Source organism: Numenius arquata, chromosome 12 (genome assembly GCF_964106895.1).
Source record: "Numenius arquata chromosome 12, bNumArq3.hap1.1, whole genome shotgun sequence".
Lineage (NCBI taxonomy): Eukaryota > Metazoa > Chordata > Aves > Charadriiformes > Scolopacidae > Numenius > Numenius arquata.
Window position 1 is genome coordinate 24,844,341 of NC_133587.1, and position 23,221 is coordinate 24,867,561.

Here is a 23,221-nt window from a genome sequence, read left to right on the forward strand (position 1 = left end):
CCATGCTAGAAATACACTTTTTGTCTTGATTCTGCCTTTATCATTGGTAATGCAGATTAAACACTACAGAGAAATCAACTCCTGGTTAAACACTGGAGACCACTACCTTTCCTGACAAGCCTACTCTGTACTGTATTTGAATCTTGCTCTGTATAACTGTTCTCTGCCACGCTTTGTAATGTTGCTGCCCTACAGGCTCTGACCAAGAGTGATTTTCAAACAGATGTATGTGGTTTCTTGGTGGTTCGTTAATGTCTTCCAAGTGTTTACGGAAAGTGAAGGAAAAAAAAGCATCATGCAACAGGTTGCCCAGAGAAGTTGTGGATGCACCATCCCTGGAGGTGTTCAAGGCCAGGCTGGATGGGACTTTGAGCAACCTGCTCTAGTGGGAGGTGTCCCTGCCCATGGCAGGGGGGTTGGAACTAGATGATCTTTAAGGTCCCTTCCAACTCTAACCATTCTATGATTCTATGATTATGTACTACATTGAAGCAGCTAATTGGGAGGATTCTATCATCACCAAAAAATTCCTTAAAGATTCGCAAACTCAAAAACTAACTGCTGGAAGTTCCTAAGGAATCATCTCTGCCTTTGAGAATCTTTCTTCCAACTATTTCAACCAATCTCTCCACTGAGCCTTGAAACTAACTCAAAAAAAAACAGTGAAAAAGATGCTATTACTGCTCAGCAGCAGTTAGTCCTTTAAACAATTTATTTTAAAAAAAAGTCTATTCAAGAAAAATGGTAGCAAGTCCATATGTGGCATAATGCAGAGAATGGATTTTCCTCTGAGCCGTGCTTATATGTCTCCCTTAAATGGGCAAAGATTGGGGGAAGAGATTAAATTTTTTATTAAACTAACACATAATTGTGAAAAAACAGAGTTTTTGCTCACCCAGAAGGATGCTCACTCATCCTTAGAGCATCATGGTGCAGGACACACTACTGCTGTCTCCTTTAAGGCAGCTTGACTACATCACTGTGGTGGCACAGTTGTGGAGACAAGCTTGTAATTTCAAACTTTAAAAAAAATTTATTAGGGCCCTAAATGCTGCTGAGAAACCTAAATTTATGGCCTTAACACCTAATTAGGTGCTAAATGGCTGTCAGGAGAAATCTCCATAATAATCCTGTTAGCATTTAATGCCTAATTATCACTTCAGAGTGTAGTCTGGGCTGTATAATTGAGAATTACAATGCTTAAAGGACTGAAAGCAGGGATTTTTAAAATGCATTTTAGTGAATTATTCCTCTGTCAGTCGTGAGTTTAGCAGGTACTGAGAGTACAAGAGGCTATAAGAAAAGGTTGGGGGTTTGTAAAACAAATACTCAGTTATCTCCCACCTCCTCAAAGGTCTAACTTGCAGCTACCACTCAGACAGAATGGTAAGTCTTGTGCATATGAAGAACTAAAGCCCAGCTGTCATATTCCCAGCTCCCCAGCCAGATGTGAGCTGACAGATGCACATTTCCACTTCCTCCACCAGTTTATACTTATTCTATGGATCCCTCCTTGCAAAGAGTGGTACCTGTTGCAGTGTCCTTCCCATACAACAGCTATCAAGGAAAGCCAACTTGCAACCCAGGTTTTGTTTTCACTTCTAGTTATCTAAAGGCCTGAGAACACCCTCTGTTATTTTCCAAAGAGGCACACAGCCTTCAGGGGTCTGTTATAAAACATTCTGTACTCTGAGCAACAATTTAAGCTGGCCCATTATGCAGAACTGCTCATAGGAAGTGAGCAAAAGTTAAGAATCAGAAAACAATGCAATTTATATGGAGAAAAAAAAAAAATCTACCCAAAGTCTGTGTTAGAATCATGCCTGACACAAAACACACACAGCTCAAAATTAAATAAACCAAAATTTAGAAATTAAAACATTTCTATTTCTCAATATAGGAAATTGGTGAATGTGATTATAAAATTAACCTATGTCTTTTGGGGACCCTGATTTGATAACAGTGCAACAAACTGGCTGGAAGGAGTAGGTTTTACTACAGCAGCTAACTCTCCAATCTTCCCTGCCCTGATATAGCCCATGGGATCTTAATCTCTCTCACCCTAGAGATGTCCTGGCCAAACTCAGGTGCTGATGGGTGACTTCACCTTTATTGCTTTTCCTTAAGTCTGAAAAACTGCTTGTGCTTTGAGATCTGTATTCAGGCTAGGATTTCTTACTGCCAGTCTTCTCCCCCTCTTACTTTCTTCTCCCCTCTGCTTCTGAAAGCAATGAATCTAACGTTGTGTAAGTTTGTCAGATCTCCTAGGGCATGTCCACACTGCATTTTAAAAGTACTCCAAGACTGCCATCAGTCTTCAGCCTGTGCAAAATCACTACATTTAAACACATCCCCAACCAGGGGTTTCCCCCAGCACACACTGAGAGCCCTCGGTATCAGCCCAATAGCTGAATGTAACATGCCCAGCACACCTGGATAAAGCTGCACAGGCTAGAGAAAAGATAGTCTTTTGATGAGGATGTGGAAAAACAAGGGAGCATGCCAGGTTTCTAGCTGCATCCAAGATGCTTCTTTTGGAGCAGAATCATCACCCTGGGGGTAATAAGACCACACTCTACCTTCCTCACCAGACTGGCAAGTTAGCAGTCAGCACCAGACCAGCAGTCCTTGTTTTTCTCTCTCTGGAAACGTTTGAGGTTTATTGTCCTCAAGGAAACCCACACAGTTTTTAACAGCAACAAGATCTTTTCCAACCATGAAGTTTGCCGTTTCCTTTTCTCCCCAAGAAAAACAGCTATTATCACTTAAAAGAATGTCAAATGACAACAGTTTCACAAAGGGGATAAGAAATCCTGTTGAAAGGAGTCACTGAGTCAATTCTTCATTTTTAAAATGCTTTAACATCACTCTTCCTTTTCCTCCGCATTCCCAATTCTGGAAGGAGAGGCAAATGATGATTCTCAAGATGACTGAAATTATATTGTTTCGACAGGCAGCCCACCAGGTAAGTCACTGGGAGGTAGAGATATTAGGGAAACAGTAGCCATCTACCTGCCCACATAGCTGCGAAGGTTGCTACATGCATTTTGAGATTTGCAGGCATCTCTAATCTCTACCCCCTGGACTTGAAGACTCTTTGCTTTGCTCCCCAGTGACTAGCAAATCTGCTGGCAAAGCCCAGACTTCCAGGTATCCCAATTTTTGGAGTCTGTCCCTCTGGGAAAGCATGCAGCTCCCCAAGTGCCTTGCGATATCCTTGGAAATTAATGGTTGATTCCAGTATCAGCTGCCTCACAGCTGCCATTGCAGGTCTCCAGAGAGTTTCTCAGGTTACTGGCTCACCCAAAGATGAAGGTATCTGGATCCCAGACTTCCCAGCAAGTTAGCCCCCTCAGCCTCCAAGCAGCTGAGAAACCAGCAAGCCTGAAAGTACCCAAACCTCAAAGAATGTCATGATCTTTGCAATAAATGCCGTGGAGTTTCAGTCTTAAAGAAAAACACAAATTTCCAATAATCTTGAAAGCAGTTTTTTCCAGTTCAGCACGATCTGAGTTTGGTTCATAATAAAATACTTCTTCATCTCTAAAAAAGGTGACAGAGATACTAAATATACATCTGTTCAAAATAGTTTAAAATGCAAAATTACAAGTCGATATTTTTAAGGTAAAAGGTGACTGGATCTGAACTATGAAATCTCTAGGCAGTGATACGAGAAAAAAAAATTATAATCATAAAATCTAACTTTATATATAAAGAGTTCAAAAAGAAAAAAGAAGCTCAATTTCCTAAAAATCCAAGCTGAATATCCATTCAGCTCTCCTTCCATGACCAGTTACTTCTAAAAACAAAATATTCACTCCAGCTTTACATTGCCATCCACCACAATTAAGAACTTCATGACTGTAGCTATGGTTTCATGATAAACCTTTCTCTCAGTTGCCCAGCAGTATAACTCAATTGGGATCAGGCACGCGTGGGTGCATGACTGTTCTGTTGAATTAGAAAGGGCACACCAATACAGAGCCTGAGCTAGTTATTATGCAAGCAGAGATGAGTAATACAGATAGGAAAAAAGCCTGCTAGTACAAAATCAACAAGTCAAAAGATTTGAAACAAATTTAAACCAACAGGGTGATCTTAAGAAATCAGTGGTTTTCATCCGGCCCTAAGAGCCTGAATTCATCACAGAGCATAACATCAAAGCTCAACCTGTGAAATACTGTCCAAGCGTTTACTACTTGTTTTAAGCAGGTAGAAGAGTCAGTTATTTCTCTGCCTTCTGGAGATCATAAATGATTTTTTTTTAATGGTTTCTAACATAAAAGTCCTTGCCATCACCCTCAGTCACTTAACCTTTTTTATATACGAGGACTGTCACATTTAGGACTAGGACAGTCAAATAGTCCAACTATAGAACTCAAGAGGACCAATTCACTCATGTTTAAGAGATTTCACAATAGCTGATTATGTTGCTGACCAAAGAAAAGCATTCTTTAAATCTAATACTCACCAGAGCTGCTGAATGAGGCTGTGAATGCATGGACCTCATGGATGACATACTGGTCTGGTGCATGTATCCATATCCTTGGGACTGACTTTGCTGATATGCCCCAGGGAGAACAGGGGCTGTGTGTTAAAGAAATACAGACACATTAATTAAGTTTAGAAAAAAGTCCTTATCTAGCATTGTGTAGAAACTGTAGATTACTTGCCCTGTAAATAACAATTCCTCAGTATGAAACAGTTCAGAATGATTTCCATATATAACATAAGGCTTTTCATAGATTGAATACACATAAATATAGCCAAAGCTATAGCAATATATCCACAAACACTATCAAGGTTAGTTGGAAGGAAAAGCTTAACATACCCTCGGACCACAGAAAAGGTGTATGAAAGCTTGAGACACCACAAACTCAATTTTGATACTGGCACAGATGATGCACTAAATATCATGTGCCATAAACTGCCATTTTTTAAGGTAAGATTGATGAAAAAAGCTACATACCAATATAATTTTGAAATGTTTCAGTAGAAATTATCTGCAATTAATTCTTAACTTGTTGCAAACTAACTCTTATTTATTTGGCCATGAACAAAGGACTGTGACTCACAGGAAGAGACAGAAATATAAAAAAGTGAGCCCACAGCTGTGTTTCTTAGTTTATTCTGATTCAATTAGCATTCTTAGCCAAACACAGAGAGATCAATAGTTATTTAAACATTTCCAAGTCCACTTTTTTCAGTATCTTCCTCTTACCGCTCAAATGTTCCATCTCTTTCACACATATGTTATTCACATTATTTTAAGTTACATTACTTTAATGATCCTGCATGCTAATCATTAATATGTTGACTTTTATTGTACCAAAATCTGCTGAAAGAGTTAATATAATCAGTAAGGACTCCCTACCTCTATTGCTTACTAGAAAGCATTCATAAACTTTCCATATCTGCTCAAACACCTTACTTCAGCAACACATCGAAACAGAATGTGTTAAAAACACAGTTGATCAAAAATCTGTCAGAAATAAGCACCGCATAAGTGACTACTCACCATTTTCCTAGTAAGCCCAATATGCATTTTTAAAGCAAAACTAAGAGACTAAAGTGGTTTTCAAAATCTAAAGATTAAAAGTTTAGTCACCAATATTTGTGCATGTTTTACACTCTGAGAATAAAGACTTCTGGCTTGTATGGGAGGTCATTAGCCCATCTCCACTGTTATTTACCAGAATTTTACTAGTTCAACTGGAAATTCATTTAGCTGTAATGGAAAGAAAATGCATTTCTGTTGATACTTCTTCAAGTGGTCCATTTAGCTGGTATTCTATCTAACTCCTCTGACAATAGCCATCTTTCTCTTACAGGAGATGGAGCCCATGAAGCCCATAAGCCAAAAATCTTCAAACATGGAGTCATTCAGCAGTCCAATACGTTCTCAGATACATCTCTTGGGCTTGCTGGGAAGTAAGAACCACTTCTGGAGCAGCCATCACACACAGATTCAGAAAGAGCAAAGCTAATGTAGGATTTAATAGGGTTCGCAATGTATGGAAGAACCCAGGGCTTGTAAAATGAAAAAACACGGAAGAAGCAGGAAACCTCAAAAAAAAAAAAAAAAAAAAAGTAGTATTCATATTTGCAGTAATAATATTCTATCCTTCTCTGCTTCTTGAGTGACGAGGACAACAAATGCATGTAAAAGAGGATTACCGAAAAGTTGTTTGCTGAACTATTTAAGAAAAAAAAAAGTCAATCTTCTGCTTTCAGCAAGGTGTTTTACTGCTTTACCTATCCTACTAAAAAGTCCAGCTAACAAAATTCCCAGATAACAAAATAATTGTTTTCAACAAAAGTTCTTCTTAAAATATCCATTTAGTTTTGGTTAGTATATTCAAATGCACTAAGTATGTAATTACAACTTGGGATGTTACTTTTTGCTCCACTATACTTGCAAAGATAAGTAACGCTGTATATTCAGCTAGAGTTTTTCTGATTTAGAAAACACGTTTCAAACTATTGTAATGAATAGATTGCTCTGTTAAGTGAGTGAAATTAAAGTGATACACAGTCAGATGCAACACTGGAACATGATGAATAATGGATGTTTTAGAAACGCCAAGTTCATTCTAATGACATATGAGTACAAAGACATTTTAAAGCAGTTTAATCACCAGAGAATTGCTGCTTGTTAACATGTTCACAGGATTATCATGCATTAAGTGAATAGTCCTAAATAGTTCATCAAATAATTTATGTTTCAGTGTTGATACAAGCTATTGCTACATGTCCAGATGTAGCGCTTCATGAGAATATAAAAAAACCCCATAATTTAATCAAAGGTTTTGCGATCAAGCCAGAATGAATATATTTTGCCTAATTCACCACCAGCATAAACGTAGGTCAGTTCACAGAAGCCAACAGAGTCTCATCTCCTCATAACAGCAGTAAATCCATTATGCGGGTTGAAAACTGAGCACAGCTTGAACTTTTTAACTTAATAAGAAGTAGTTTCTTAAGCTGACATTGGCCACTGATCAGTCAGCACACTGCCTGCTCTACAGCGACAAAAGGCTGGTAGTTTTTCCCTGGTCCCTGGCAGGAGCAGACACTCTCAGAGTCCCTTTCTTCTTCCTAAGACAAGTGAAGATGCTGGTAGAAACTTTTTGCTCTTGATTCCTTCTCCTCAAAACAGGTCTTTCTCAATTCCTACCAATCATCCCTTGTCAGCGTAAGGCAGCAAGCCTACTGACGGTCAGTGTCATTAGAGCCTCCAAATCTACAGGCTTAGTTTGGGAACAATAACCCATGCCTCCTGCCTCTGTGACAATTGTCAGCAGCAGGTCTGAGACGTGCTTTCCTGTTTTGCAGTCAGCTTTTCACAAGCTGAGAGAATTCTATCAAACTGCCTCAGCGAACCTGTTTGCTAATTCACCTGCAACAATGGAAAACATAAACCCGGGGAAATAAAGCATGTCTTCCAAAGCAGGAGAAAATCTGGGAAGTGTTAGAAGCATTCAAAAAAGATTCTATAGAGACAAAATTAAGGAATTTCTAGGATACGCTTTGCTAATTATCTTCTAGTCCTTTAATTAAGGGTATCATACATACGAGCATATATATCAGCACATATCAGTGCTGAAGACACTTGATTAATTCCACCCTTTTTTTTCCATTAAGAATACTGTATTGAGACTACCAAAAAAAAAAATCAATAGTTTGTAACAATTTTTTACAAAAAATATGTAAGAAATCTCCAGATGGTTGTCCATTTGGAAGATAATTTGGGAATCACATAAATAAGCAGATTAGTGAAGAGGTAACAGAGCTGAGCTGTGGTTTTGGTGATATACAGATAATTCAAGGTGAGATTAAATGATGCAGAGAAAGATTTTGACTTTTCTTCATCATCATCACCCATAGTTAACTGCAATCTTTTGGCTCAGACCAAAGTATAAAGTTCTATAACATCATTGACTGCAGCAGCAGCAAAAGCAATGGTTTTAGTTAACCTAAGGGAACAATAAAACACAGTGGTGGAACATGAAATTCATTTAGCTGAAACCAGATTTATTGGTGAGGGAGCTGAGGGCTGACCATTGCTCCCAGAAGTACAGATGAATGTTTTTTCTTGTTGCATTAAAACTTTACCAGATGCATTCTGATGTATCAAAACTTACTTTTTTTCTTGTCCCACTTACCAAACAAGCCAGATGTTAATTTTAAATTATCTACTTGAAGAAATTTATCATATATCTCTTACTATATCTTTATAGGCTTCCCCAGAGGAAAGAGAGAAAACTGAATGAACATGATAAAAAGCAAACAGAGAGGAAGCCTCCAAGAGAAAGAAGCTGGAAGAATGATAGTGAGTATCAGCTTGCCGCAGCAGACAACGGGGTCTGCACAGTGTGTACCAATCAGGACATGCTTTGAAAAGGACTGGGAAAGAAAAAGATCAGACTGTGGAAACAGGAAAGGAATAATTAAGAGAGCATTGTATAACTACGAGGTTAAAAAAACTTTATGCTGAAAAGTCATTTAAAGGGTAGGTTTCAAGATATATTTTATCAAAACCGTACTTAGACTCTCTTCCATTCTTTTGTACAGCAGAACCTGGACAATCCATGGTAAAATAATGTACCCTCGACTGCTAAGTACTGCACTTTCGCAATGTACTGCAATACATGCCACTTACTGGACCAGATGTAAAATAACAATCACTTCATTCATTCTTACAGATATCATGCAGTTTTAAGCATTTATTTCACTTCATATGTTGATGCTATCTCAATTCACGGTTTCATTCCTAAGACTTCAGAGAACTCACAAAGAACATTGCAACACTTTGTAATAACAACATGAGAGAGCAGGAAGTAAAAAGAAAGATGATGATTATTATGTGCTTAATTCTAGTGTCTGCAAGACACTAGAAATCAAGCTGGAGATTTTCCGAGGAGCACAAAAGTTGCAATAGAGCCAGAATACAGCATCACCATATGTCTTTGTGTTACTGACTTTATGACTAGCTCCCCCGAAATTTGCTTATGGGAATCATGTTGCTCCACATATATTGAAGTCCTTCCCCCATTTTGCGTTGCTGCTGCCTTATTTTCCACAGGTTGCAACATCTACAGCAGGCCTCATGGCCTTACTTTAGAAGGCCTCTCCCATAGCTTTCAGTTCCTTCTTTCTGCTGCCCTTCCCTTAGAAATTACTCAGCTATGTCCCGTGCAGCAGAAAACATTGTCAAAGTTGTGATGCAATCACATGTGGGAAGCGTGGCTCTAGAGTAGACTTCTGGGGTACCCGGGTACACCCTATGTGTTGTTCATGTGGATGGGTCACTGCCCGGACTGCACAACCTCCTTGACCGCTTCCCAATCCAAGTTACAAGAATACATAGCTAAGGGAATACAGCCCCAGGGTGAACTCTTATTGCTGTGCTGAAGCTGGTGAAAAATAACAACTGATCCCTTTTTTAAGCCTTCTCCCGAAAGTGGCACAGAGGTAACTTTGGTTACAAACTCTGACTCAGCACTTTATTTTTGATTTTCTATCACTTTCCCCAGATGTCAGCTGCTGCTCCCCATCATTAAAATATTTAAAGTGATTTGCACTGGAAAAGACTTCCAGGAGTAATATAGTCCATCCTCCATTTAAAATCAGGGCCAAATTTGCAGTTAGGTTGGTTTCTTCAGGCCTTGTCCTATCAGTTTTGAGTTCGGGATGGAGTTTTCACTACATCTCTTTGGGTAACCACAAACCCTATCACTCCTCCTTTTTATTTCCCATGCATTGTATATTCCTGTACAAGCTCTTGAGATGAGCTCAGTCCAGCATTGTGTTAACCATACAATCATCTTGAGAAACGGTTTGAAGAAGGTTAACTCATGAATTCTGCAGAAGTTCACGTCCTGCTCAAGCATGAACAGCAGGACAAATGGAACATAATTGTTGTCAACCAAGAATTTAATGAACGTTTTAAAGAAGGCTTGTATCACGGGCTGATCAGAAACAAGAATCTTGATACTTTGGCAGCAAGTAAGGCAGGATAGATATGATGAGGCTAGGATGTGAAAGACATAAAAAGAGAAGTGACTTGACTGCTATGACAAATGAGTTTTTAGAAAGCTTTTAAAGATGATGTGCTAAACATCATTCTCTGCTAAAGTTAAGTGTTGGAAAAACTCAGCAGGAGTGATGAGGTGATAAGTCTCAAAGAGGCAGTCCATCCCCGATTCCCACTGCACATCTGAGGCTGATGCTCTATGAGCTGGCTGAGGCAACCTAACAGTCCTACCACCCTTTCCCTTCCTCTCAGCTATGTTGTTTTTCTGCTGGCTTGGTGAGCTAAGCCAGCTCAGCAAGGGATCAGACCCATGACAGATGCAGTGCAAGGAAGGAGGCAGGAGCAGGTACCCAAGGCCACAGGCAGCAGAAAGCAGCAAACCACTAGATCAGATCAGCTCTCCCAAGGTATAACCCCCACCCCCAAGCACCTCACTTCTGTGCAAGCTCCCTCTGGGTTCAAACCACAAAAGAGCTGAGCCTACTAGAGATGCTTCCCTCTGGATGTCCCGTCATCCAGCTCCAAACAATGCATCCCATGTAATGCAGAATGCTCCTGTGCGCTAGCATGGGGCATGCACTGCTCAACTACTTGTATCATAGGTCTCCGCAGTACTTGAAAAAAGTCACAGTGGAAGTTTAGAGAAGATTAAGCCTAATGTAGCCAGCAAGAGCAGTTTACTTGACAGTAAAAACAGGTATCATAGAACTTAAATACTTTGACGAGCGTGCAAGGACTGCCCAGAGATAGAGATGGTGAAGAGGCTGAGAACTCCGCAGCAACCCCATGGTACAGAGCAAGGGGATAGCCTCTAAAGTACACGATAAAAAAAGCAGTCACAGGATTATAGAGAACAAACAGAAAAGCACAGATATGTTACATACAGACAACATTAGGAAAACATCAGTAATAATTTTCCAGCACAGAACAGATTTCCAAGAATGCTCCTGTCCCAAACTAGGATTAAAAAAAAAAAAAAAAAAAAAAAACAAACCTAAAAAAATCCTCAAAAGTTTCACACAAAAATAACTTTTAAAAATCAGATAAAGAAACAATTTTATGCCAAACATTTCAAAAGTTCTAGGTTTAATTTTGATCATTTTCAATGTTTATTATAATTTATGTGACTCTTCAAAACATAGTTCAACATAAAGCTGGATTCTTTATTTCAAAAAAGTCAAGCTATAATTCTAACAATCTCAAAACTGAATAAAACGGTGTGTTTGGCATTAAGACATTAATCACAAGTGATCCATTCCTATAAAGAAGTTTGGCATTGAACTGCTATCTTCCGATGAAAAATATTGAAAAATTCCCAGCCATCTCTAAAATTAAATTGCTCAGCATTAACTTTTCAAATAACCTAGAAAATAGAAACACATACTCTAAACTGATGATAACTCTTATCTATTATAGAGTTTTATTATTTTCTAGTCAGAAAGAGTAGCACAGCACAGCCAAATTTACTGGGAATAGGTCAGACTGCATAAGCATATAAAAAGCACTAACCTGAAGACTGCAGATGCTGAGACCTGATACAGAAGAGTGCTGTTTTTAGAACAGTAGAAAACAACATGGTAAGGCATCTTGGCATTTTTTCTTGTAACATTAACTTTCCCTTCATTTCTTTCCTTTCTTTGTTTTTCCTCTTTTTCTTGACCTTTACTCGTCAGTTAGGCTGCTTTCACGGCTCTCCAAGCTACCAGGCTTGTTGCTCTCAGTGGTGCTGTCAGAAGCAGCAGTTTGTCTGCATACTATCCATTACAGGAGTCACTATCAGTTAGTAAATTGGAATATCAAACCCAGATATAATTAGGTTGTTGAAATAACAACCTGAAAGTATGGCCTAATTCACACAGGGTGCTAATAAATATCTGCCATGCGCACTGACCTCATTATAATTGAAGCTCTTAACTACTTGGAGTCAATGGTAAATTCAGAACGTTACAAGCTTAGGAAGTTTCCATAACCTAAATTTTAAAGATATAAAAAATAAACCATGCAATCTTCAAATACTTGAAAAAAATGGGGGAGGGAGATCAACAAAATTATTAAACTTGTATTTAAAATTACTAACATTAATTATGCATGGTGCAAAAAATCAAAATGTCTCTACTCTCAAGACTACTTAGTGATACACTACAATGGGTAAAATAAAATGTTTTAAACTAAACTTCATTAGTGTCGTGATTAGACTAAGACTGTTTTAAGTGCTATTATTTTATAACACCATTTTATCAGCTAGTAATATTTGAGCCTAACTATTTGTACCCACCATGTAAGCTGAAGTAGGTTATTATGGGAAACGCAGAATCATACAATTATAACTCCTCAAAGCAGTTTCAATATAAGAAATTAAAATTTGATTTTGCATTAAATTACACCAGAAGATCACACATAGCTGTTTAGCATATGTCAAAGGAAACAAAGAAATTTTCAAAGAAATGACAAAAAGAACGTCTAATGTGCTTATGCCACATGGAATCCTGTATTTTGTTCGTAATTTGTTTTCCTTTTAGGGGGGAACTATCTCATATTTCAGTTACTCCCAAGAGCAAACACAGTCACAAAATATTCACCTGTTCCAAAATTCCTGATTTCTATGAACAGCCAATATCACTAATACTGGTTACACTGGTCTTTGTTGTACAAGTCCATCATACATCCAATAGCAGATGGAGTGGGAATTCAGGAAGTATTAGCTAGTCCAGTGGAAGAACGGTTGGCAAATTGCCTCTCCAGTACATCATGGTCTACGTGTTTGGTCATTCAGCCCTTCTCCTTAACTCTTCATATTTTGAAGAACGGTGGATCAGTCAATTGTGTTATATACTTTTTCAGGGCAATCTATTTCTTGAGGTACACTGTGGCCTCTCTGAGGGGTCTAAAATGTCTGTACTACAAAAAGCCAGTCTGTCGTGGACATATTTTCCTTTAAATAAAAGTAGTACAGCTTTCATTTCCCTTCAGAGGAACTGCACAAGAAAGGCTATATTCAGAGAAAGCCCAGGGTAGCACAGTCTCCAGAAGCTACGTCTGCAAGCAGGTATTAAATGTCATAGTTGAGAAAAAAAATGAAAGGAACCCCAGGATGTCCTGTTTTCTATTGTCGGCATTAAAAGAAAGAGGATGGTCAACTAACATCCACCCTCTCCATCAAAAGACAATAGCAAAGGGAATATTTTTGAGAGGAAGTGGGTACTCCTTAGAGCATCCTTTCTACTGAAGAACCCAGGGGTGGAGGATACTGAGTGACAGCTCAAGAGCTTTTGTGATCATTAGCACATTATTGTCATTGCAAAGCATCACAGAGTTGTAAGGTATTACATGCACACAATCTTGTGCTCTGCCAACAGGAGAGGAGAAGCCGCCGGATCTCAAACAACCCATAGAGTCCCTGTCTGTAACTGTGTCTGACTGTGGAGCAGTGAGGTGGTGAGTGGCAGCCTCATAGCCTGCAAAGAGCACAAGCCCGTCCTGTCCTGGCAGAGCAGACAATTCTGATGAACAGCAAATGCCATCAGCTCCCCCAGACTGCCTTTGGAATGGCCATTTAGTACTGTAAGACCATAAACACTCAGAAAAACAGATCTGATAAGTGTAATTCCATAGCAGCCCCTTGAAACAAAAGCTTTTTTTCACACAGAAGCTAAAGATATTTGTTATAAAATAGGGTGGTAAATGATCTACCAGGAAACTCAATTAGAAGATGTTTCAAAAGCCTTCAAAATATAGGAAGAGGCTGTTTGTAGTATTCGCTCATACTGATGTATTTTTTTGTGTTTTGCTAAAAACCAGGATAAAATAGGAGTGAACACAACACAAAATTACAATTTAGAATTAATGACAAAATTATTGTCTTCATCCAACTTCTACGAACAGTTGTTTTTGGAATTTTAAAAACTGTATGAAGTCTATATTTGACATTTAGAATTTTCACAAGGGTACTTCACTTACAATTTAATTCACTTAAAATACAAATCATTTATCCCCCTTCCAGATGCCACCAACCAGTTCTTCCTACAGTACTGTAAAAATAAAACTACCTCAAGTATTTGGCTTCTAACCCTAAAACTGGAGTCCTATTCGTCCCCAGTTTTGAATCCTAAAATGTCATTTCAGGGTTGTTATGATTAAGACAGAATATTCTAAACCAGTTAAACGTAGTGCGACTACAAAAAATTACACTTTGAATATTCAACCACAAAATCTTTTCTAGATATTTAATTCACTCATTTGCCTCACAAAATCAGATTTAATACATTAAATACTCTATTGCAAACTAAGGACAAAAGAATTACTAGCTGGGACTAAGGAGAACGGATTGTATATTTGGAGCACAGTTTATACAGACGCTATCGAAGTGGGGAGGTGCTTGGCTGGCTGTTTTTGCTTTGGCAGACCCATTAACCTATCTAGACTGTGAAAATGAGTTTTTTTAACCATAGATTCTAAAAGCTGAGGTCTTCAACTCATCTTTACAACTTCTAATGCATGTATTTCCACATATATGTTCTAAGTGCATTATGTCTTAGAAATTGTTCGAGCAGTTCAAACATAAAAGGACTGCTCCCATTCATTTTATATGGATAATAACAGAAACCACTATGAATATTATTTTGGAATTAGCTTTCAATGGTAGCCATACAGTCCAAAGAGCTTACCCTATGTACCTATTAACAGCTGGTATATTATAACATGTGTCCCCATTTCTCCTACTGGTGTTGTAACTGGGACATAACCAAATCACAAGGCTCTGGAGTTCTGAATATAAATTGCAGTCAGGATTTGGTGTCACTGACAAATAAACCTTATTGCCAGCCGACTTTTTTGCCTGACATTCCAGCTAAACTGCAGCATGTCTCAGCTGAGAAAACAAGAGTACAATATGCCTTTCCTTCCCTCACACGCCACATCACATTCTTTTATTTATGAAGGCACAAAATGTCTGGAAGCCAGCCTGAGGCATCCTCAGTCCTAGCGGGGCCATGGTGTACCACAGGAAGCTGCAATTCCCTCTTACATTGTGAATAGGCAGGTTTTTGCTCTAGGCTTCCTCACAAATGGAAAGAGTTAGTAAAATGAAGGTTATGTTAACATGTTATATTACCCACACACCTTCAATTACAATTTGAACTCCCTCACATTTACGGAACATCAACTGTTGCTCATTTACATTAAAGAGAGGAGCCTGCAAGTTCTCATGGAAGCTGTGCTTTGATTTCTGTGCAGCTATTTATTTGCATAGTGGATATAACCAACCTGAACAATGGTGGAAGGATAGCATCAACCAGGATCAAGTATGTGACTGCACATAATTCTACTAATGATATTTATTTGTCTGCTGGATATAAAGTCCTCTGAAGTGCATCAAAAGCTGCTTTAGGGAGCCACACTGAACAACTGAAACAACTACTTGCCAAGGGTGCCATTAACACTTCCAACTGTTGAGTCACTTGGAAATCTCCTTTCCACTTTTGGCTCGCTAACTATTTAAAGGAACATCAAACTCGGACAGCTGGCAGGGCAAACAGAAGGATCCCCTGAACTGCTGCCACGCTACAGAAACTGAAAATGGGACATCTCTTCTGGATTCTGCTCCACCTGTATGTGTGGGAATTGCCTTTTGATGCTGGCAGATGTCAAAGGTGTGGGAGAGAGCACAGGAATCAAAGATAGGCAGAGGGAATCTAAGCAAAAATATTTTGGAAGTGTGAAATGTAAAGCTCTCCCTGGAACATTAACTCATCCTCAGTGAACACACACTGAATGAAAATGTGCTTTCGGAAGAATGATGATTTATATCTTAATGTATTACAACCAATGTGGGATATTTAGTTTTATTCCCAGAGCCCTAAATCAAACCTTAATCAAAACTTACCTAAGCCCTCACTTGGAGTCCTATATGAAGTTTCAAGTTTTACATAAAAAATGTTTTACAGATACTTCATGCCTCTTTGTAGTGGAAAAGAATGAAATCTAATTTTCTGGACTCATTTCTCTCATGTTCTGCATATAACAAAGCACTCGGCAGAGTGCTAAAGAGTCTGATGGTCCAGACTAGGACAGAGAGATTCAATAATGCTCAAGACAGCGCATAAATGTGGTCCTATTCCTATTCTGCATTCCTCTACTTAGATGGCTTAAAAGACCGACATTGATTATTGAGAGACCAAAATATATATTAAGCAGCCAGAAATCTTCTTTCACAGAAACTTATATAGAAATTAGCACATGTATAGGGAACACACCTAACCTGTTTCTAACTGAAATCTGAAATCTCACAACTAACCTTGCATTTAATTTTCTTTTTACCTCAAATCTAGAAAGATACCACCTTTCTAATACTAGGAAACCTCCCACTGTTTTTGAAAACTCCTCTATCTGTAATGTCATTATTTTTAATCAGAAAAAAATAAAATAAAATGTCATTTGAACATTAAGAATCACTGCAAAACAGGAGGCAGAAGTGGAAAAAGCAAAACACACCTCCTTCAAATGAAAGGTGGGGAGAGAAGGGAGAAGGGAGAGAGCTATGTCTTGCTGCCTGAACAACCACTGTCCTTTTGGGGTACAATGTGGTTACAGCAAACCTTTACAAAGGAAGCTATATCATTTCAGCAAAACTCTGAGAATGGGAGACCAGGAGTCAACAATTCTGAAGGATTGTAAGCTCTCTAACAACTAAACCTGTTCATGCTAAATAATTTGTGGTATCAGCTAGGTATGAAACACATGTATGCACTTCTGCCCATATTACATACACAGAGAAGTATTTAGCCCAGTTCAAAAATATCAAGAGAGGTTTACGGGTGAGGTTATTATTATTTGACTGCAAGCATTTGTACTACATCATACACTTAAGAACGGAAAATCATCTGATTACCAAGCTGAAAAAGCACAGTTTTACCATGATGCTGTTCAGTGGAAGACTACTTTTTCCCACACATTAGCTTTCAGGTTGGCAGATCTGCTAGAGGCTTGAATGTAAAAGAGGCAAAACCAAAGCACCATCTAGTCCGAAATAAAAATAAAAAAAGAGGCAGAAACAGATGTAAGAATCTGTTGGATAAGAGAAGCGTGGATGTGACCCTCACCAAGAGGGAGTACACAGACCGTTGTTTTGATGTGTTCAGCCTTCTGTGGCAGTGCAGCCTGCTGATACGCTTGAAAGGAGACAAGAAACCCAAAGAGTCTATAGTTCTTCCTATGAAATCTACAATTCCTCTCCCTCCAAATGCCACATTTGATTACCAGACTCTAGGGAGCAACGTTACGGAAAGAGAGTTCAGCTACCTAGCATAAAAGAACCATTCTTCCTTGGCTGCCAGAGAAGAAAATGTAACTGCTGTGTCATTCTGCTTGACCTCCTTAAAATGACAGAGTTTAACAACTGAATATGAAGAGGGGTGAAGGATTTCTGCCCCGTGTTCCTGCCAGCTGCACCTGGAAATGGAAGACAGATCTTTACACTATAACATAAAGAGCAGTCAGGTATTATTCCCTCTTTTTTTTGACTTGTCTTTTACTAATGGTGATTTTTCCCATCCTCAAAACCAAAGTTGTTTTTTTTTTTTATAAAAAATGATGGGAAGGACAGAGCAAGGAAGGGAACCAAACCCTGTTTCCTTTCCTCTCCTCCTTCCATCTATTGGCAGAAGAGTATTACCACTGCTCCAGCACAAGTAGACTCCTTGGCCCACGTACCAGGGAGCATCTTTGCAATTCCAGTGTGTGAAATGAACAGGTTTTTTTCTCCATTTCATCTGACTAACTTGTCTTATGACCAGACTAACCAGGAGAAGAAGCAGCAGCACAGGATTTTCTGTGGTACATATGCATGGGTGTCAAACACTCAGGCAAATCCTACAAATAAACATTTTACATAACAGAGCCACAGATATTGGGGTGTGCTAGGGGGAGAGCAGGAGACATCTCTGAAATTGATGTTTAAAACGCCAGTGGTGGGCTGAGCAACAAAAGCCCTCTCCATGAGCTGGTACAGAGTGAGAGGCTGCTGCCAGTGACACTCAATAATACATTTGCTCTTTGCAGGGCTATGCTCACACTGCAGTTCAAACAATAGTTCTAATGGCCTATAATACATTCCTGCCTTGGTGAGGAAAGGAAAAAGATAACCCCTAGAGTCTGGAGAAAGGGAGGGGAGCAGGCTCAGCTACTCTGGAGCACTTCTTCTTCAGAAGGCTCGTATCACACAAGGAGGACACGCCACTAGGGAGAGAGATGAAAGGACTTACTGTTTCTTATTGACTTATCTTTCACTCCAAGCTATACAAAGACTTCAAAACTTCAAGTACCCATATCCCACAGGAAGATACCGTGTACTGTGTGTTCTGCAGTCTTTATAGACTTTGGAGTCAAATTGCCAGCATGCCCATTTGCCATATTTATTTCTCAAAGGTTGTTTGCACTAATCTTTTCTGGATCTGACCAACTGTTATGTAGTATCAATCAAGTACCTAATACAAATTCTCAGTTTTCTCATAGCAACCTACAGGTTACTTTTAAGGTTGATAAGAAAAATTAAGAGATTATAAAATATAAGTGGAATTTCATGGTTCATTGAAATCCATGTATTTGGATTGCCAGTGTGAGTAAAAGAAGGTAGCTTCCCAGGCAAAGGCAAAGTAAGAGACGTGAGGGCAGATCCTTTTCATCAGAATAAAGGAAGGAAGTCCTTAAATCTCAGATCAAGGCCTCTTTATGTTAATTCTCACTACTTTTCTGGTGACAGCAGGTGAACTGCACCTGAAGAGTTCTCTCAGCCTGAAGGAGACAAGTGTAAATACTGAACATGCAGCCAATCAGTAACACACTGACTCCGACCAAATCCATGAAAATTTTAGCACTCATATTTAAAATGCAATGAAAGGCACTTGAAAATTCTGTCCTAATATCCACTAACATTTCCTACATAACATGAGCTTTTGGGAGTACAGTGAACCTGATTTCTGTCTCCTACAGACTGACTCCTAGATAGCTTTTAAGAGAATGTGATGAAGACTTAGAAAATAACTAAGAAATCATTTTTTTTTTCCCAGAAGAGTAATAATATATCCATGACTGAAAGGATCTGATACTCATCTCTAATTTTTCTTCATCTACAGACTACACACATTTTAAAATAAGAACAAAGGGACACTTTAATACACTGAAAAATTGTGAACGTATGGTAAGGAAAAATGTCTATATTCTGATGCACACCAATTAAACTAGAAATTAATAGGAAATGGAAGGCAAGAAAAAGGAAGGTCAAAAGCAAAGGAGAGAAAACCAAACTAAAAGGTTTCAACTAAAGAGAAAAAAAAAAGGTGTACCAGGGACAAAAAAAGTTAGGTTCATCTATTGCAAGATGTTCATGAAGATAATTTTAAAGTAGAAACCTTCAGACTGAGAGCAAAACTTGGTAATATTAAATAAAATCCCACTGATTTAAATCAAAGAAAAATAGCAGAAAAATAAACAGCAAGCCCCACAGAGATACAATAAATTGAAAGATAATTACAGTAAAAACTGAGAGAGGGAAGAATATTAGAAAGTGAAATGAAAACATTCTGCAGTTCTAACAGGAATGAAGGAAAGCAGCATGAAAGGCATAAACTAAAACAAGAGGAGAAACCCTAAGGAAAACACTTTCACTGGGGTATACCGCAAAGAAAATGTGCACACAAATTGTTGCATAATAAAAGACAGAGAGAGAGAGAATGAATAAATAACAGTGAAATGAGAATAACAGTGATACCCTTTGGCACAGGTGAGTCTTGTCATTCCAAACACACTAAGAGGAATTCTTCACCTCAAAATGAGTCAGAGTGACAAAAACGGTAGCCCTAGTAGCAGTGCCATGGCTCATCTGCTATCATCTAGCCAGTCATCAGGACACAGTGTTCTAGTAATACACAAATGCATAAACCACTTCCCTGCCATCATGTCAAAGCCTGGCATTTGCTCCAGTAGTAGCTAAGTGACCCCTGTAGACACTGGGTCAACTCCCTTAAGGACAAGTTTCTGCACTCTCAAAGACTTATGTTGTTTGATATTTTAAACCTAAACCAGAATTCACTTTATCTTGCCACTCTTTGTCTATACTTGCACACACACAGCTTTGAGCAACTGAGCTTGGTTTCTGGGATTGGCACTGGATCATACACCACAAATTCATTTCCGTATCTTACATTGTACCACATATTAACACTCAAGTGTTAAACAGTCCTTTCCTCGCCTCAGTCTCCGGAGATGGAGGTACTGAGAAGAATATATGTAGAAAATGTTTTAAAATAACAAGCCTTAAAAAAAAAGTCTCCAATATTGTGAACTTGTGCTACTTTCAAGCATTTTTACTCTTACTTTTGTGGGAATGCAACTAGAGTCTTGAGCCGTGAGTGTGTGAGATCATGCCATTTTCACTTACTGACGTTAATTACTAGCAGAAGATGGTAGATTAATTTTATATGAAGACAATAAAATTGGATAAGATATCTTCATAAAAATACATGCTTTAGCACAACTTCTGAGAAGCGCTGTTGAGACCATGAATGCAAGAAGTCAAATTAGGTGATATCTGTGTTCCTTTCTGTCACCAGCCACTGAAATCTCTATGATTATACATAAATGGGAGTTATATGTAAAAGCAATTAATCTCCTTCATGGGGTAGATGGCTGAAATACAAATATGACTGTCTAAAATAATGCAAGACTGGAAAAGGTGTTGAGCCATATGAACCAGATCATCCTCTCCTGGTTCCTGAATGCAAACTAACAGGATGGGACCTTACTTGTAGGAAAAGAAGGGGAGCAAAAGAGTGAGTCTGAAAAGAATTGGGAGAAAAACAGTGTGTAAGACTGCACAGAAAACCAGGACAGACAGAAAAGACGCTACAAAAAAACTCAAGAAAAAAAAAGAAAAACAACCAAAAAAACAGTTGAGAAACTTGTCAGACACAATGCTGTCTAGAAAGACCTTAATTGAAAGCAAAGAAACTGTCTCTAGTTGCCTTTTTTCCTACAGTGGTGTGTGAAGAAGGAACTGTCTAGTCTGTCTTTATAAACAAAAAAAAAATCTGATATCCATATATCTCGAGTTCTGTTTCTGACGAAAATAATCTGAAAATCCTTCCAAAAATGAGTGAATAGCTCCATGTCTAAGAAGTTGCAACACCAGTGTTAAAAGCAGCATTGAAAGAGAGAAATCGTTAGCCTCTGTTCCTCTTTAGCCAAGCTGAAAATAACTACTTGAAAAATAGCTGAGAATTTTGCAAGAACTAATGTGGCACCCAGCTGTTTCTGGGAAGTGCTACAGAATGGCTTGCAGGTAAAAAGGAAATCTTTGTTAGGGTGGTAATTAATTACAAAGCATTTAGGTACACTGAGAAGCTCTAGTGCAACACCTTCTGTCCAGCATGGCAAAAAAATTCAATGATACGATGAAGTAATAAAGTCACCTTGAAAAACACTATCAGAGAGAAGCTGCAAAAAGGACGGATAAAGCTGAAAGTAATTTCAAAAGGAGTATCAAAATGTAAGTTCATCACCTGCACCAGGCTTCCTGGAAAGTGTTAACAATTGTTTCCTATTCAGTTTTACCTGCAGTAGTCTAAAAGGGAGAACCGGGATTTACCTGAACTTACATCATGCAAAAATCTACTGATTTTGTAGGGAAAGATCCCTGGGTGGCACACTTGGCTCAGCTCTACTTCATCATCTAAAATAATGGTCAGGGAATCAAATAGGAAGAAGTAATTCTAGTGAACAATGTTAGTAACCTCCCTGTGATGCTGTTACTGAAATTCCCCAAAGACAAGAGAGAGACTTATTTAGATCTAAATAAGCTTTTAACATGTGGTATGAGGCCAGGGACCCAGCTAATGGCTGGGAGAGGTGGTTAAGGAACAGTTCCATCAGCAGTGGAAGACTTGAATTGTGGGTCAAATATCAGCAAAGGTATCTAGAGCAAATTAGCAATTGAACAACACAGAAATAACTGAAAGATAACGAGACAAGGCCAAAGACACTTAGGGGCTGTAAAATTGGTCACAGGTCTCTAACTGTCCTTCTTGTTGGCATCAAGCCATCAGCTTGAACAATTGCCAGTGAGAAACACTGCTGGATCCAAAAGTACAAACTCCATGAGAAACAGACATGAATTCTCAACAAAATGGTTCTCATTTACAGGGATATGCCATAAGAGATACTCCATAACAGTCAAGGGCAAACTCACCTTGTGGCTATGTGCTAAACGACATTTTAGATGGGATGCTGCCATGAAAAAGGTTGGTATTTTTGACCAAAGATGCTATCTTCTGCTGTTTTTTTCTGACTGTGTTCACAGAAATGGCATTTTCTTGTAAAGCATTAGGATTATGTCAAATTACTTAGCACTGGCATTTATTTCTTCCCCGCAATGGGAACTGTCTGCAAGTGCTCAAACCCCAGCTAGCCAGCTGGGTCAAAAGCGGAAACAATATCTTGCTAAAGTATGTTGGTCTTGGCAAGGATCTATTCAACACATCACCACAACAATAGGTTTAAATAGAGACACAGAAAGCAAGCTTGCTAGTGCCAAAACAACAGGGGAAAATAAAGCCCATTTCCTATTCTCAATATGGCTAGTAATAAAAAATATCTGTTAACAATCAAATCAAGCTGACAAGGCAATGTTAAAATGGCTTGGAATAGAGCCAAAAAAGATCAGAACAGATACAGAGAGGCAATATGCACTGGACTGTGAAGTCCACTTTCCATCATCACAGGAAGAGACATAAAAAACAGCATGATGTACATTATTGCTATCATCTATGAAAAGAGTTGGGAATATAGTTAAAATATCAAATAAAGATGGACAGACATGATATAAGGGATTCCAGTTCTGTCAAAGACATGTGTTTCTTTCTTTGTTCAGAGTTAGTTTTTCCGTCTGCGCACTTTCTTCCTTATCCTTTCCTCATCAGAGCTGCTTGTATGTATTTACATGGCTCCTAACGCAACATAGACTCCCTAAACAACAACCTATTACTCTGGTGAGTGGGAGAACATAAACAGGCACAGTCTACAATTAAGATGCTTTAAAATGTAAAAGCATGGATAATTCAAGGATGCCAGGCAACTAAATCATAGCAATATCTTTAACACCTTCTTTAAAAAAAAAATAAATACAGTAACCCTTTG

At 38.6% G+C, this 23,221-nt stretch overlaps 1 protein-coding gene across 4 annotated transcripts in view; it reads right to left on the reverse strand.

The window, feature by feature from the left end:
- Positions 1-23,221, reverse strand: part of NEBL (nebulette) — a 273,379-nt gene that overhangs the window by 6,511 nt on the left and 243,647 nt on the right. For 3 of the 4 annotated variants that reach the window (XM_074157126.1, XM_074157125.1, XM_074157124.1), the window contains one exon: positions 4,472-4,587. In XM_074157126.1, coding sequence (XP_074013227.1) covers positions 4,472-4,587 — 116 coding nt within the window. The remainder of the gene's footprint in view (positions 1-4,471; positions 4,588-23,221) is intronic. The other variant, XM_074157127.1, reaches the window with a different exon arrangement.